This window comes from Syngnathus scovelli, chromosome 2, assembly GCF_024217435.2.
Source record: "Syngnathus scovelli strain Florida chromosome 2, RoL_Ssco_1.2, whole genome shotgun sequence".
In the NCBI taxonomy this organism is placed as follows: domain Eukaryota; kingdom Metazoa; phylum Chordata; class Actinopteri; order Syngnathiformes; family Syngnathidae; genus Syngnathus; species Syngnathus scovelli.
In genome coordinates this window covers 14,583,030-14,599,110 of record NC_090848.1, presented here as the reverse complement: position 1 = coordinate 14,599,110, position 16,081 = coordinate 14,583,030, and the positions used below count along the sequence as shown (strand labels likewise).

Sequence of the window (16,081 nt, the reverse complement as noted above, 5' to 3'; positions counted from 1 at the left end):
TGTGAAGAAGTCTTGTTTTTATGAGTGATTCTTTCTCCTTGTTTCTGCATTAACTCCCTGCAACTGCGATACAAAATGCCACATCAGCTTGATAAATCGCACCACGTTGACTTCCTACTCACTTTAAAGTCAACTGCTCCCCCTGCTGGTGGGCCAGAGGTATAATAACTGAATGATGACGGAGACCATAATCTCAGTCCTGTTCAGGGTCGAAGTTACAATTTGCCAACACAACTTGGGCTGGTTTTCATGTCAAATAGTCAAAGTGAAATAGTTGACATTAAAATTTAAATTGTTTCAGTATTTGTACTCAAGTTTTGCATTAGTTTAATATTTTTATTGAATTACTAAAATTTTACTCCAGTTGTAAGCACCTTTGACCTACTCGGGCAACTCTTGAGACATTTTGCATTTGTCTCCTAATTCCGCTTACATTAATTATCCGCTTACATTAATTATATTTTGGCTGTAGCTGTGTGGGAGAGACGAAGTGAGAAGGACTGACAGACCAGAGACCACTAAAAATAAACCACTGAAATGATAATTCTGCTGCCTTACATGAATGAATAAATACGAATGAAGATGCACGACTAGTGGAAAACAGTGAAACATCAGTCCTCTGCGATTATGACACAAAACATGTTCTTTAAATTGCAGATTTATCTCAACGCAATCAGGCGACAACAAAAAAAGTCACTTGTGACGTCAGCTCTACGGTCCTAAAATGCGACCAGGCAGCCGTTCATTGGACACTAGAGGGCAGTATAACTACATGACTGCTAACTGAGCTGACCTAAAACGTCCACATTTTGGGAATGAACTCTAATCGAAGGAGAAGCGTGCTTGATTTTCTCTTGACAAAAACTGAAGATCCAATCTTTTTTTTTTTTTTTTAACTTTTGTAACGCTGAACCCTTTCATCATACATCAAAACATCAAGTATTCAGATGGCCTGGTGAATCTCCAAAAGTAGAACATAACACAATTATAAAAATTATTTTATTTGATTTCCTTTTTTTCCATGTTATCTTCTTTTTCACTCACATATTAAACATAAATGATATGATGCCTTGAAAATAAATACGTAATATACATTTTAAACAATACAACAACCATGCCTTTGTTTATAGATAACTCGACATTTCCACAAAAAAATACCTGGCGCTCTTGACAATAATTCTCTTTTAAACGTGTAATTGTGTCTGTAGTTTATCAGGAACGAAATACTTTTATACTCAGGGAAACAAGTTCAGATTTTCATCTAGACATGAATATGTGAGCTACAAATTTGGCAGCATTCAGGATTAACGTCGAAGCAGCGTCAAAGCAGGCTGCGTGCTGACATCAGACATCTCGGAGTGCGCACATGCTGAATAATACGCTTTTGTCATCGTGCTCCTTCTTGTCACCCGGCAGAACAATGTCTTCTCTGTGTGAGTGACAAGAATGCCCCCCCTCCCATTTTTGCGACTCTCCCACTTGCACATTCCTCCACACTGGGCTGCACAGAGGCCACCAGTGGGTTCCCAAAGTCCTTTTACATTACATACGGTAAATATTGGAACATATGACTGACATGTGCCCTGGTGTGCCCCATTACAAAAGGGATGTCCAGCTCTGGTCCAGCTCTGAACACGTGCGGAGCTAGAGGGGGGCCACGAGAGCACTGAATACCCCCCAAAAATGATACATTATGAATCTTTATCAGCAATTTATATATATATATATATATATATATATATATATATATATATATATATATATATATATATATATATATATATATATATATATATATTTTGGCTTTGTAACAAAAAGATTGGAAACTGACTGTGGCTTGACTGCATTGCCAGTATACTGTTTTAGTAGGGAGAAACAGATGAGGTCCAAAGAACAAAACAGAGCTTTTATATGCTTCTTCTGTACTCATGATACTTTCAATACACTTGGAACACGTTTGCACTGATTCCCGGCTCAGTTTTGCGTCGCTTATGAGCAACGACTCCGACAAGGGCGGGCAATGTTTTCTAAAATATACAGGAAAAAGCATCAGGAAGCTTGGTGAACACTTGAAGGCAGAGCAGAACATGTCCAGGAAACTCCAGCGTGTCCTCGCAGGCCTCGGATGGACTGTTTTTGTTTTGCGTCTACTCCAGGCCTGCCTGGGAGAGTCGCCATCGCTGACTCACATATGTTGGCGCTCCTCCTTCTTTTTCGTCTCCACATTTTTCCTTATTGCATTTTTTTAGGGAAGGGGGGCTTGTTTTTCACATACACTCGCTATTGCCTCAAAGTTTCCTGGACCGCTATGAGCAGGGAGACTTGTACATGTCCAAAAGGGTGAAGTCAAAACAATGCCAAGCTTTGCCTCTTCCACACTAGAAGAAACTTGTGGCGGTGTGGGGAAAAAAATGTCCAACAGTACAAGCACAGCTGCCACTCATCTGGAAAGTGATAATGGCTGCTTGGTGAACTCATTCTTCTATGAAGCTCTTCCTTTATGAACTTCAACCAAATTCAAACCAACTGTGCAAACGTCTTAGTCCACTTTCAACTTTGTTGTTTTAAGCACTTTTCCGCAGCAGCCATGTTGACATAGTCAATTTGTAGATGGCAGCGCACGTACGGTAAGCAGGATTAGACACAAAAGTGTGTGGTGCACGGGCCAAGGAAGAATCCATGCACTTTTCCTGAGGATTTGACTACTGTGGAAAAGTCTAGGCCACCATTGGAATTGGTTTTCAAAAGTGAACCTTTTGAGCGGTAGACTCGTCTGCTCAACATATGTGCACTGTGAAAACATCAAGATTTGTGGGACTGATCACACCAGTGTATTTTATGAAGCTCCACGTCAGCGTCGAGATAATGTTTCCTCTGCACTCTTTGAATGTTTCTTGGAAAAGGACACAGATATATCCCGGCTGGCTCCATCCTCTCGACATTTCCGAAAGACCGTGACTCAATATCCTCTAGCCTGCAGCATTCCGGAAGGCCTCGCCACTCCAGGGCTGCCATGTTGATTTCATTTTGGACTTGTATGAATTGAGGGGGCTCGACACCAGCACAATAGGACAATGCGCTCCACTTTCACGCATGTTTTATTTGTTCTGTCCTCGACGAGAACAGGCTGATAGCCAGAGCTTCCTGCCTTAAAGACCGGAAAAAGACGTGATGAACAAAAGGTGTCACGCTGTACCAAATGTTTTCATGAACAATCTGTCATAATAATTTTAATAAGTGACATTTCGGCTAACTTTGTTGTCTTTCTGTGGGGAAAGCCTCAAAGCGAGCCTGCTGTATTTTGAGATTGACCCCATGACACTTCCTTCTATTGTCTTTGAAGACGCTCTCTTTTTGCACGCACACACACACACAAACACACACAGGCATTATGTAATTTTTTTCCCATGGTACACACATTTAGCTTAATTAAATGATTTGTTGGAAACATTGAAATACAACCTTCTAAGTTCTTCTCATTTAAGCCATTTTTTTCCTCATAAGGGATGATATCAGTTTAATTTTTATTTCAGATGCACCCTGTTGCCAAAAATGAACCAAAATAAAGCTACTCAACGCTTGACCGACAGTAATGAAACTCGACAGATGTCTTTAGTCTTCACTGAACCAAGCACGCATGTTTTGGGGGTATGGGAGGCAGCTGGAGCCCCCTGAAGAAAAACGCACATGCATGTGGAGGGCAAGAGCAAACCCAGGATCTTGACTGTAAAACAGACATCCTGACAAAATCCCACTGCATACATATATGTAGATAACATTTCATAAAGTGTCTTGATCTTATTGTGCGGGACAACCCCTTGTGTCACAAGAAGTTCCATTTCCTGGTCTTTGTCATCAGAGGCGCCTTTCTGTTTGGGACATCCCCAAACACACAGGAGACAAAGACAAAGCAAATCACATCAGTTCATCTTGTCATTGCTCACTCAGATGAAATCTCACCTAATTTGCTGGCATCATAAATGGTTGGAACTCCAACGTATACTCATGCATGGTCATACATGACAGTTAGACATGCATATAAAAAGCTCTACAATTTAATATGTCAATATTGTTGGAGCCAATTTAGTTTCCTTGGCTTAAATTCTTATTTTTGTTTAAGATTGGCTGGCCTTGGGCCATGGACATTTGACATTTGACAAAGCCTTTGGTCACCTGGTTAGTCACCTGACCAGTCACCTGATCAGGTAAAGATGGCTGCTCTCACTTAGTAGTCAGTCTCAGCCAGTCTCAGTTAGACAAAGAAAGAAAATAGTAGTGATGAAGTTTTTTACTGCTCAAAGGCCGCTTCAAACTACATCAAGCCTGTTCCAAGCTTGTATTTTTTTGGAACTTGAAAACTTTGAACTTAGAAAACAAACTTTAGTTTACTTCTTGGAACCCTTTATGTTGAAACTTTAGTTGGATTACAAACAATTTGGATTTGCACCTGTGTGCCACCTGCTTGCCTGCCTGCCTTCCCTTGCCTGGCCTACCACCGTTGCCTGCCTGCCGTTGCCTCTCTCCCTCTGCCTGCATGCCTGCTTGCCTCCATGTTGGACATTCTACCTCCATCTTCAAAAGGGTATGAGCAACAGCTGTACACAGTGTTTTAAGATAAGCGCGTGTCAAGAACTATACAACATCTACCCTTTGAAATTTAAACTGAACTGACACTCACAAATATAATCGTGATATTTTTTCACCTAATTCATGTAACACTATTTACTGTTGACGTGGTTGCACAGCTGCTGTTCCTAATATTTTGGTCACTTCTCGTAGCTACACAATATCATCCAAATGACACAAAAAATGATCTTCACAGGGTTATGTATGTATGATAAGTATGATCAGGTTAGGGTTAGGGGTCGGGTTGGGTATGATAGGTAGGCTTTGCTATGATCAGGTTAGGGGTTAGGTATGATAAGTATGATAGGTAGGGTTAGGTATGATCTGGTTAGGGTTGGGTATGATAGGTATGATATGTGGGGTTAGGTATGATCTGGTTAGGGTTGGGTATGATAGGTATGATAAGTAGGGTTAGGTATGCTGACACCCCCTTACCACCCTGGAGAACCGCCTCTGCCACACAATGACTTCTTTTTCCTTAAATGAAGTATGGTTGTATCAACAGAGCGCGCATCAGCAAAAGTTGAATCAAAGCCTCTAGCATCTTCTTTGTTGAAGAAGTTGCACCTTTCATCCAAAAGGCTTCTTTAAGTCAACATGGAGCGTAGGTGCAAAGTCCTTCTAATTACGCATAATGCAATAGTGGGTGCGTTCTCTGGGGGCTGTTGTTGCTGGGTGTGGTTATAATGAAACGAGCATCCTGCATACCAATGAGATGTTTACTTGTCCTGTGGCAAAACAGCTCGTTAGGGTCTCGGCCACTCTTCCCGATGAATGAGGCGATCTTTGGGGCAGGAGAGGTCAGGGCATTGTTATCAGCAGACAATCCTCTAGAGACGGATGGCTTTCTAGCTTGATGCTTCTTTCAAAGCAGCAACCCTCCCATTCCACATTATGGATGTTATTGTCCTGGAAGGAATGTCTCTTCTTTTTGAGTTGCCTGACGGCTCCCAAACAAGTCAGTGCCGCAAATGTGTATAGTAGTACGAGATCAAACACAGATGTGTTACGTCACACGTGGGAAGGCCAACAACGCCGATCTTAGAGAGTGCCGAAGCGAGCGTTCATCGGAAAAGCTGAGGCAGCAGTTCAGTTTCCTCTTGTGAGTCCAAAAGTCTGCTCGAGGCCTTGAAATGAACGTGCAGCTTTCATTTCACTGTTAGCGCTCGACAAGTCTTCAAGTTTTGAACAGTTTTTGTTGAATTTTTCCTGTCAGAGCAAGTACCCCATCGATTTATAGCAGGAACCAATTCTTGGCACGTCTGCCTTATCTTCAAGTCGGGAAATGTTTGATTTCCAAGCAAAGGCCCTTGAGATTTTCAACGGTACTCAATACAAGATGACTGACATCTCTTCAGAATGTCACAATTTCATCTCTCGGCCTGTCGCAAATTTCCGCTGATGTTCATGTCGAGCGATTATTGTGAAGTTGATTATTTCTGACATTCTTTAAAAACGATCATGTAATCAGATTTTATGGCAGCTCGATTCCCATTGATTTTATAGCATTTTGACAAGAAATGTCTGCAGTCGCTAATGTAGCTAACAGTTCCTTACTACTTATGCCACATATGTGTGGAAGTGCTTTTTATGGTTTTACCAGTCAACTGTTTACTGGTTAGTTCCTTGTTTGCTCATTTTATTGCACCACCTGTCTCCATGATGACACATATGCATATTATTTTTTTTACCCTTTTTATCTTATCTTTATGGTGGCTATCCGGAACATTGGTTACACACATCCTGCATCACACATTGGGGTAGAACTAATATAAAACAGCATGCTTATAATGTAAGTAAAGCTCAAAATCTTCATTAAAACTGTTTTTCATGAACGACATTGGTTTTTCCAGTTTGGTTCAATACTCCTGGGCAGAGTTTGAATAGTTTTGACTTTCATGGTTTCATTTCAATTAGCTTCGATTAGTTTTAAGAGCAGGCTTGTTACTTTTTATTTGTCCCAAAATGCTTCACTTTCGTATAGAATACTTTTTGTATTAATTTTACGCATGAATGTTTTTAAGAACTTCACCACAACTTCTCAACCTATTTCTAGGCAGGGTTTTGTTGCACTAGTGTTTGCTTGCGTGGGTCACTGCATTCCTAAAGTGGGATATTGAGCCAATGTGGGAAACTTAAAGGAGTCATTTTGCTGGTGCACAAAGAGGCCGCCACACACGTTTAGCTGGGCTTCATTTGTCTTTGGTCAACAGCTGAGCTTTCACTGCAGGGTGCCATTCAAACATTCACAAACGTATTCCGGACTAGACCCCCGTGGACTCGAGCAGGCCCTTAACAGCCCATTCAGATGTAATGAGAAGCATTACTAGCCTAATCGGGGCCTCGTTAGCATTCCGCAGTGTAACACCTCACTGCATTGTCTCTGTTAATGTGCAAAGAATGTCGGAGGCGTGTGTTTGTATGTGGGTGGAGGTCCGGCAAAAACACATGGCCACATAGCGTCCCTTCACCATGGTCAACCTGCTGACAAAAGGGCTCAGCGGTGCTGAACCAAATGAGAGCGACCGCTGTGACCTTACGGGTCAGCTGAGAATGAAAAGCTTTCCAACACACACACAGAAGCAGCCATGGGAATATGGGAAGAGGTGGAATGGAGAGCTGGAAGAAAGAAAGTGGCTGTGGTTGGAATTCAGGGTCATGCCTTCCTCTCCACATTCCTCCTGACAATAAAGTGTGTCAGCGTTGATACAAGCGCTTCCATTCTGCACACCTCACATGCATTATTAAACTTCCCCCGAGCCACCACTTGCTGAACTCTTGGGATGGCGACCACGTGCATCAATATTTTTAACAGCACCACATGATGCTCCAACATTTGTACAAATATAGAAATCCTAAGTTGTAGACATAAATCTACTGGCCGTCCCCTTTGTATTTGAGGACCTCAATGAATCACTGGTAGCCATTCGGTCAAACTGCTACTTTTGTGTTACAATTGGACTGGAATGTTAAGTGAGGTCACACTTTTCTAAATACGCAGTCCCATATTGTATGATACCATCAGACTGTACGGCTGCCATTTTTCCACTTCCCAAATTCACCCGGCTTATTTTCTCAGAAGGATGAACTGTCATGATGATGCAGATCGACAATGATTTAATGCAGTTCACTGATGTAATAAAAAAATAGCCCGGCATTAATCGAAATTGTCTCTTTATTTTTTGGAACAATATTTTTGGCAGTAAAAAATAGAACATTCTTCTGAAGCAAACATCAAACTTAAATGATTGGTCAGCTGTCACTATTAAGGTTGGTGCATGCAGGAAAACCAAACAAAAATCTTAATGGTTGACTTAAAGCCAGACACATTTAAAAATAAATAAATAACTTAAATCACAAAAGTCAACTCAAAAGTTCTATACAGCTTTGGAACACTGGCGGCTGGCTAACAGCCGTTGGTCGCTTGACACTTTTTGAGGATTTTTTTGGACCAGACAGTCTTAAGAGGAAGTGATGTCACAGTTTGCTCTCCTCCTCCTCCAGTGGCCTGTTCAAGCCCGGGATGAACTTGAGCAAGTGCCTCCGGAAGCTTCTGTGTTTCCTCTGCAACGAGCTGAAGACTGGTGGCTTGCCGGGAGCGGCGGGTGGCGATACCGGCCCGCGTGTGTAGCTGCGAGTGCTGGCGCTGCGCGTCAACTGCGTCTTGGCTGATGCAAAGAGCTCGCTGGCGGGCCGCAGGCGCTGCTTCCTGGCCGCCTGCTGTTTGTGCCTTTTGCTCTCGTCGGCATCTGAGTCGCCGGCGTGATAAAGGCACGTCTGGTACAGGGGGTCGTCTTCGGTGGCCGTGCTGAGGACGCTGGCGCTGCTGCTGGTGCTGCCGGTGCAGTGCGGGGAGCGGTGGGCGGCCGGGCTGGGCGCTCCCAGGCTGCCGTACACGCCCGCCGACTCCAGGGACTCGTACACGGAGGCGTCGCTCATCACGATACCTGGCATAGGTGGGAGGGAGATGCTGTTAGCTGTGTCATCTTGGAAGAAAATAATAAAGCATCAAATTGAAACTGCTATCTTAGTTTTTACAATCATGGGCAGATTTGGCTGACAAAGACAGGATGCGACCTACCGTGAACAAGCCTCTGCTCCTGCACCATCAACGAGCGATACTCATCCCACTTCTCATGGAGCGTTTGCTGCAAAGGACCAAGCACGCAATCCCATTTAATCTCAATGGAAACCACAGCAGACTGCCAAACTTCCAGTTCTCATCATCTCCTGATTTTCAGTTCGGATGTCAGTCGTCTCTGTGACGATGAACGCTTTTAGTCTCTCTGTGTGCTGCCCTGCTTCTCTATCTGAACCCAGCCACACACCGAGTCTGTTCAAGGTTTCTTTCTTTTTCAAGTTTTTTTTTTTTTTGCTTCAGCATCGTAATGTGTTCTACATCTGCTCTATGCGTAAAGCGTGCCTCAATATCACCTCTGATGTTAGTGCTGGCGGATAAATACAATTGAATAGAATTAAGTGGAACGGTCGGTGCCTTCTTATATAACATCCGGAGTTGGAAATGACCATTGTTTAAGTGCGTCTAATGCAGGAGGCTGGCGCTTAATCTGTAAAAAGTTGGATTAGTACGTGAGAAGGCTGCCGCGGCTGGTGGGATTAACAGCACAGCTGCTGGGATCTTTTAAGGGGGAAAGTGGTGCTGCTAGGCCACTTGACGGGAAGAATGCGAGAGAGCGTGCTGGAGAAAATGCTGATGCAACAGGTGTGAGAGACAGGTGTGGATGGGGGAGGGGGTCTAAACACAGCACATTTGTGTATGTGCGCTGACCTACGGGCGTGACAACTCACCTTCAGATACTGCAGTCGCGCCTCCAGCTCGGCTTTCCGGATGGAGTCGCTATAAATCGTCTCCAGCCTTGAAGGGAAGAAGGCGACAAGGTTTAACAGGCGAAAGAGGAAGCGGTTAAGTAAAAAAGACGTCTACAAGTGTGGGAAAGAGACATTCAACCGTATCAAAAGCACCTTTCATCAGGCAGAAACAATATACAATAAACAATATCGTTATGACGAGAAACTAAACAGTCATGATATGAGTCAATACTATGAGTATATGCGGTACTGCTTTCTGATTCTGTAACGTCAGTAGCGACTTACACGTGGGCGATATCTATTTTTTGTGTTTATATGACTGTGTTCAAAAGGATCGTTTTCTAACTCCTTAATGTCAAACTTGTAAAGTGTTTCCCCATCCTTGCGCTCTGACGCAGGCGGTTCCACTCGCTTGTTACTGCTGAAGCTTCAAGAAAAGTATCGCTAAATTTACAAGCGACAGCAGCAGGATGCAAACGAGTGCCGCAGTGTAAATACAGCCTTAAGAATCTGCTTCTCTGTGCTGTCCATCCGCATATGAATCAATTTGCGGGGAATTATAAACAATATCACAACATTGTGCAGTTTATGTGTTGAACGTGTTTGTACCTGAGAGTGTTTCCGCAAGCCTTGATGAGCTGGACAATCTCCTTGTGTCGAAATCCCTCCACAGGGGCCTCGTTCACACTTGCGATGGTCTCCCCTGCGACAGCGCACACATTCAATGTAGATTGTTTTGATTCAACACACGAATAGAAATGTGCATCACAGAAGGGAAGCGTGACTTTTTTTTCCGTCCCAAAGGTTATTTTGCTACCTTGGCTTCATTTAGTGCATTCGCACAATAGCACAGCAAAGGAATTTGGGAAGTGAAACTGAAGTAGTAATCGAAAGAAGGAAGTGGACGGCGGACTGTCTAGCTTATGAACATTCACATTTTGTTCAGCCCATCTGAGATTAGTGGGAAAAAACCCACAAGCTATCACTGATTGGTAGTGAGTGATTAAAAATGGCAGCAATTTCCTAACGAATATTTTGTGTTAATACTGAGTGAGAGATGCTGACCGTAAACACCACTAAAAATAATTGAGGACAGACACTAAAGTGTCCATAGATGTGCTTGCTTGTCTCCATGATTTGTCAGTGTGTGCCCTGGGGTTGATTGGTGACCGGTCCGGGTGACCAGTCCAAAGTCAGCCGGGATAGCCTTAGCTTGTCTTAAATTTGACAACTTACCGACTTTGAGTCCTGCGAGCTGGGCTGGGCTGTCGTCGTGCACCTTGCACACAAATGTGCACATTTCCACCGTGTTGTGGTCCTGATGATGCAAGCCGTAAGTCTGAAAGACACACAAGGCCTTCCATCAGTGAGACTGAAAAGTAGAAAAATAAGAAAGAACTTCTTCTTTTGTGGCGTGTGGCTTGTGCCCCATGATTGATGTCACTGCACTGGAAACGTCGGCGCCATGTGGCATTGCGCTGATAACGCAATCACAGGATGACGGAGCTGAGGACCGCAGACCATGTGGCTCAAGAGACGGATGGACAGCGCTTGAACACGCAACAATAGATGCCACTCAGTGGAGCGCAGACCTCCGCCAAGGCAAAACCTTCTTAAACATCTCTGACTCGTTAGGTATTTGTTTGATAAGATTGCCCTCCAGCCTTGCAAACTGGGTGCTGGATTTGGAGGCTTGCTGTCACATTTGGTGGCCATACTGAAAGCAGACTATAACGGCAAAAAGTGAAAATGCTGAGATCTGTGCCAACATTTGGTGTATATGCTTACTTGACAACCACCTAATTTAGGAAGCCATTTTTCCTTTCTGCTTCTTTGAGAAGGAATAATGAATCAGATGGGGGGGTGACTCGAAAAGCCCTGACACAATCTTCTACAGATGTGACTGTGGTTCTTGTGGTTGCGACGCTTGGCAGGGACGACATCGCATCCGTCCAATTGGTTTACTTAGTTTTAATAAGGGAAAATGTCTTTTGAATGACTAGCGTTTGTTAGTGAGGAGATCTACATTCAACAAGGTTTTTATGCGTGCATCACAAATGAACGCTGATGTTATCAACAGTTATCTGGGAATTGTTTTAAATCGTCAAAGAAATATGTCTAACGGCGCCCGTGTGTGGCACCATTCTTAATTATTCCGATCAGGCTGGAATTTGCTTGCGCTTACATAAGATCACAATAGATAACAAAACGTTTTGTCGCCATGACAACAACTGCTGCGACTTCCTCATGTGCGCCATTGCATCTGTCTGCGGAGGCACAGCAGACTTCCTCTTGTGGCAATACGGACAAAACCCACAAGCAAGCAGGCCGGGCCGCCTGATAAACGCAAGCGCGCCGTGACGCACATCAATAGACATCACGAAAGGAACAGGAAGGTCCATGTCAAGTGACCAATATGGCGGCCCAAGTCCGCCTCACGAGTTCACCACTTCCTGTAGGTGTCGGAAGGGCGGAGAACATCCAAAAAAAGAACAATATGACGTACACTTTGGTAAATAAAGTGCGCCACTTTATCTCACATCCACTTGCAAAGATTTTAAAATAGGGGAGAATAAAAATAAAAATCAACTTACCTGAATTTCAAAACCAAATGTTTGCTCCTCTGCTTTCTCCAGCACCACCACCTTCCTGAAGAGCATATTGGAAAGGAGCAGAATTTCAAACTGGGGGAGAGTTTAGAATGTTATGGTTTGTTTTCGTCAATGTCCTCGAACAGTCTTAGCGATTCTACGGTAAGTGACATAACTGTGTGGTTTGCGCCCTCAATTATTTTCCCTACAAATTGTTTTTACCTTTGTGGTTCTGGTGTTGCCTGTATTTGTGGCTTCCATTTCTGCGAACCGCCAGCCTGCAAAAGAGAAACAAGCACGTCAGACACCTGACTCAAAAGGGTATCCCCGGGCCTTTCTTGGACACACCTACTACACGCACGCACACCGCATGAACCGGTCTGTCAGGTCACTGCGCACGTGCACTACACGGGTGTATTTTTAGGCTGCTGAGTCATCCAAAGTTTACACTGAAACTGAAAATGTGTGTCGAACTGCCGCTTGTTTACTTCAACTTTCACATTTCACATTTCGACTAGCCTCACCTGTCTACAGGCTTTTCAGACTTCTAGGGAGCCACGATAAAAAGGTGGAGTCTTTCACAGTACGTACATGAAGCCAAGCCGGGGTCGAGACCAGGGCCCACCAAAATAAATACGAACTGTATCTGTCCACAAGGCTTCACTTCTTAGCTTCGTTCCAACTCAGTCCTTTTCTGATGAAAGGCCGCTTTGTGCTAGCTCGTAAACTGTTGCTTTCTTTTAAGTCTCCACACTTACAGAATTGTCAGGCTTCTCAATGAGAGCATTTATTATTCCTCAAAAACCCACACAGGGGCAACATGTGGGGGAGCTACAGCGGGATGGACTGCCCCTCACATGGTTACAATGCACCCTTGTTGCCCTCCAGTTTGGACGCTTAAGTCCACTTTCTCAGCAACCCAATGTCCATTTGGCACACAAATGACCATTGGAGTCGAATGAGGGACAACAGCCAGGAAAATGTGGCATAGTTAGCAAGCGTTACGCAATGCTTAATAAAGGTTATGTCACTCTGGCCATCGGTAGATGTCCTTTATAAATAAGATGGCTGAAAAAGACATGCTGCAGCTGCTGTCGAGAACATATACCTCAAAATTCACCCAATTTGCCATTGAATTTAGAATGAATAAATGTGAAAATAAGGTAGCAGACTCAACAAGGAGCAATTAGAGAAGAATGCAGTACCATGGACTGAAGTGGACTTATGAATAAACATTATCATCCCTTTTTGTAAACAGTTAAGCATGTTAAATACTAATTACATCACTCATCTAAGGATGACCCTTTAAACTGTTCAACTTTTTGACTGTAGTGTGTGCAGTGATGCATCAAAGCAAAACGGTTGTGAGGTTTGTCTGAAGTCACGTGTGCGTTATCATTTATAAACAGCGTCAGTTTAAAAAGCACACGTTTGCTCCGAATATTAACTATATCTTCAAATACATAATATTTTGAAAAGATACTACTACTAATTATGTGTTTCCATTGACGTCATAAATACTACTGAAATAATGTATGACGTGGAGTGATCGTCGATAGTATTGTTCAAGCAAACAACAACCCACCCACCAAGTAAATAGTGGCATTGCTCTTATAATAATACATATTTATCTCAGTCGTGGACCATTAGATCCCCTTTTAGTATTGAACTCATCGCCGGAGAGCAGTCACACTTCAATCAACGTCTATACGTTAACTCCTTTACAATTCTGAATTGATACATTTCTCTTGTAGACAAATGAGAGCCATTAAAAACCGGTGATTATTTTACCTTTCTCAAATTTCTGGGCAAAGTGCCTCCGGAGTAAGCCAGCGTCTTATAGTTGTAAACCTCCGATGGGTCGTTGTGGAGCGGCGCCGTCCGCTGGCAGCTGTCCGACTGGGACGACGGGAAATAGACGTCGTTGTCTGGGGAGGACGCCGCCGCCACCGCTGAACTGTCCGGCCCATTCGAGTTGACCATCTTCATCCTCCGGAACGTCATGCCTATGCCAAAAGTTTGCTGCAAGTCCGCTGAAAATGCCCCGACGGAGAACGCCGACCGTCTCAACAAATGAACTTGAGTGCGCGCTTGTGTGTACAGTATATGTGCGCGTGTGGGTGTGCGTGTTGTTCTCAACGAATCAACGTGTTGTCTCCCGGATGGTGTTGGCTCGTGAGTGAACGATTCGTTCAAACGAACGAATTTCTTTTCAGTGAACGATAGTGAACCATATGAAGTAAATGACGGGATTTTTTTATTTATTTATTTTTTACCTCATTTAATATGTATCAACTATACGAGCTGGTGTTTTAGAACAGCCTAGACCAGTGTTGCCGTGAGAGATGTTCAGCTGTGCCGTGGGAAATTGTCCAACATTAAATACTGAGCGCATTGTAAACAGGATCGCCAAACCACAGGTCAGTTAGCGCAAGGCCTGGTCAGCCACTTGCTAATCGTGCACGCGTGGCAAATCGGAGAATCTTGAGATTTCATGTTGTGGCATCGGCACATACTCAGTTTATGTGTGTGTTGCTGTTAGTGTTGGCTCGTGAGTGAACGATGCGCTCAAACGAACTATTTTGTTTTCAGTGAACGAGAGTGAACGAATCACTTTATTTTCAGTTCATATGACTTCAACCAGCAGGTGTCGGTAAAGCGCATTAAAGCCGGTGCCACGTCGCCGTAAAACAAAACGAAGAAGAAAATGACGTAACTTCCCGTTCACGAACGAGTCGCGAATTGCATTTCCCGTTCACGAACTGAACGAGTCTGTGAGTGAGTGATTTGCATTTCCAGTTCATCGCGAGAACGGATCAGTGAGTGAACGAATCCTGACTTTCCCGTTCGCGAACGAGTCAATGGGTCTACTGCCTTCCTTCCCGTGCATCAACGGATCAGTCAGTGAACGTGTTGCGTCTCCATGCTGGCGTGAATTATGTAAGAGAGAATGTCGATTTACGATTTGCCAAGGAAAGAAAGAACCACTCACTGAAACACCACTTGTTTTATGCGCGTTTTCTCCAAGCTAACGGCTAACTTTATTGCATGAAGGGATGCGCCGTTATGCAACAACGGGGAGATTATGCTTCTCTTTGGGTAATCTTGATTTTATAACACTTGTAGTAGTTTTTAAATAACGTGTATGCATATATACGCCTAAATATTACTATCCAATATATCTACTGCAATTTGCTGGTTTGAAATGTCAAGATTCAAGAGTTTTTATACGCCATGTTCGAGCGTGCCAAACACAGACTTTGGTAAATCACAGCCTCTGTTCAACATTTAGGTGACTAACAACAACACTCAGGACATGTGAAAAATGGCAAATATTCTCAAACATCCCCTGATCTTAAACTCCCAAGAGGGCAAGGAAAAACTCAAAACTCCAGCTAGGGGAAATGAGAAACCTTGAGAAGAGACCACAGATGGGAGGGTCCCTCTTCTAGGATGACCAGACTGCAATGGATGCAGAGAGGACACATAGTACAAACAGTGTGGACAATTCAAAAAAGGTGTGGAGAGCAGGATGTTATTGCACAGTAATTTAGTTTTATTATTATTATTTTAATAAACATTTATGTTAAAACTTGTCTGGTGTTTTTTTCCTTGTTTTTATATTCGCCAATTAAAACATAAAAATCTGACATTTGGTTAACTGCTTTATATGACAACATGTGTAGGTACACCTCATGGACACTTCAATAGGTACACTACACGAGGTAAAAAAAATAAAAAGAAGAAATAAATAAAGGGTTAATTGCACAATAAAAGTACATATAGGTAAAGTACATATAGGTATATCTCACCGATCGTGAGCAGCGGGGGGGCCCCATTTCAACCCCTTACACTGAGTGCCAAGCAGGGAAGAAATGGGTACCATTGTTATAGTCACTGGTATGACTCGGCAGGGGTTTGAACCCACAACCTCCCAATCTCAGGGCGGACACTCTCCTCTTAGGCCACTGAGCTGGTAAACACTTGTATCGTAGTATAACACTTATAGTCATTTTTAATTAACGTGTATATAT

General features: G+C 43.4%; 1 protein-coding gene and 2 long non-coding RNA genes across 3 annotated transcripts; 2 read left to right on the top strand and 1 right to left on the bottom strand.

Annotated features, from left to right (window-relative positions):
- Positions 1–7,783: 7,783 nt before the first annotated feature.
- tamalin (trafficking regulator and scaffold protein tamalin) lies at positions 7,784–14,051 on the bottom strand. Its single transcript, XM_049754475.2, has 8 exons — positions 13,839–14,051; positions 12,270–12,325; positions 12,051–12,105; positions 10,693–10,795; positions 10,066–10,159; positions 9,436–9,502; positions 8,708–8,774; positions 7,784–8,573 (listed from the first exon to the last, which is right to left on the bottom strand). Exons 1-8 carry the CDS (start codon positions 14,049–14,051, stop codon positions 8,104–8,106), a joined length of 1,125 nt encoding a protein of 374 aa, XP_049610432.1. The 3' UTR covers positions 7,784–8,103.
- On the top strand, positions 10,893–14,121 carry LOC137840070 (uncharacterized). Its single transcript, XR_011086489.1, has 2 exons — positions 10,893–12,209; positions 12,325–14,121. It is a non-coding gene; the product is annotated as an uncharacterized lncRNA (long non-coding RNA).
- A 193-nt stretch (positions 14,122–14,314) lies between these two features.
- LOC125988817 (uncharacterized) lies at positions 14,315–15,642 on the top strand. The gene is made up of 2 exons (XR_007488499.2): positions 14,315–14,987; positions 15,340–15,642. It is a non-coding gene; the product is annotated as an uncharacterized lncRNA (long non-coding RNA).
- The last annotated feature ends 439 nt before the right edge of the window (positions 15,643–16,081 follow it).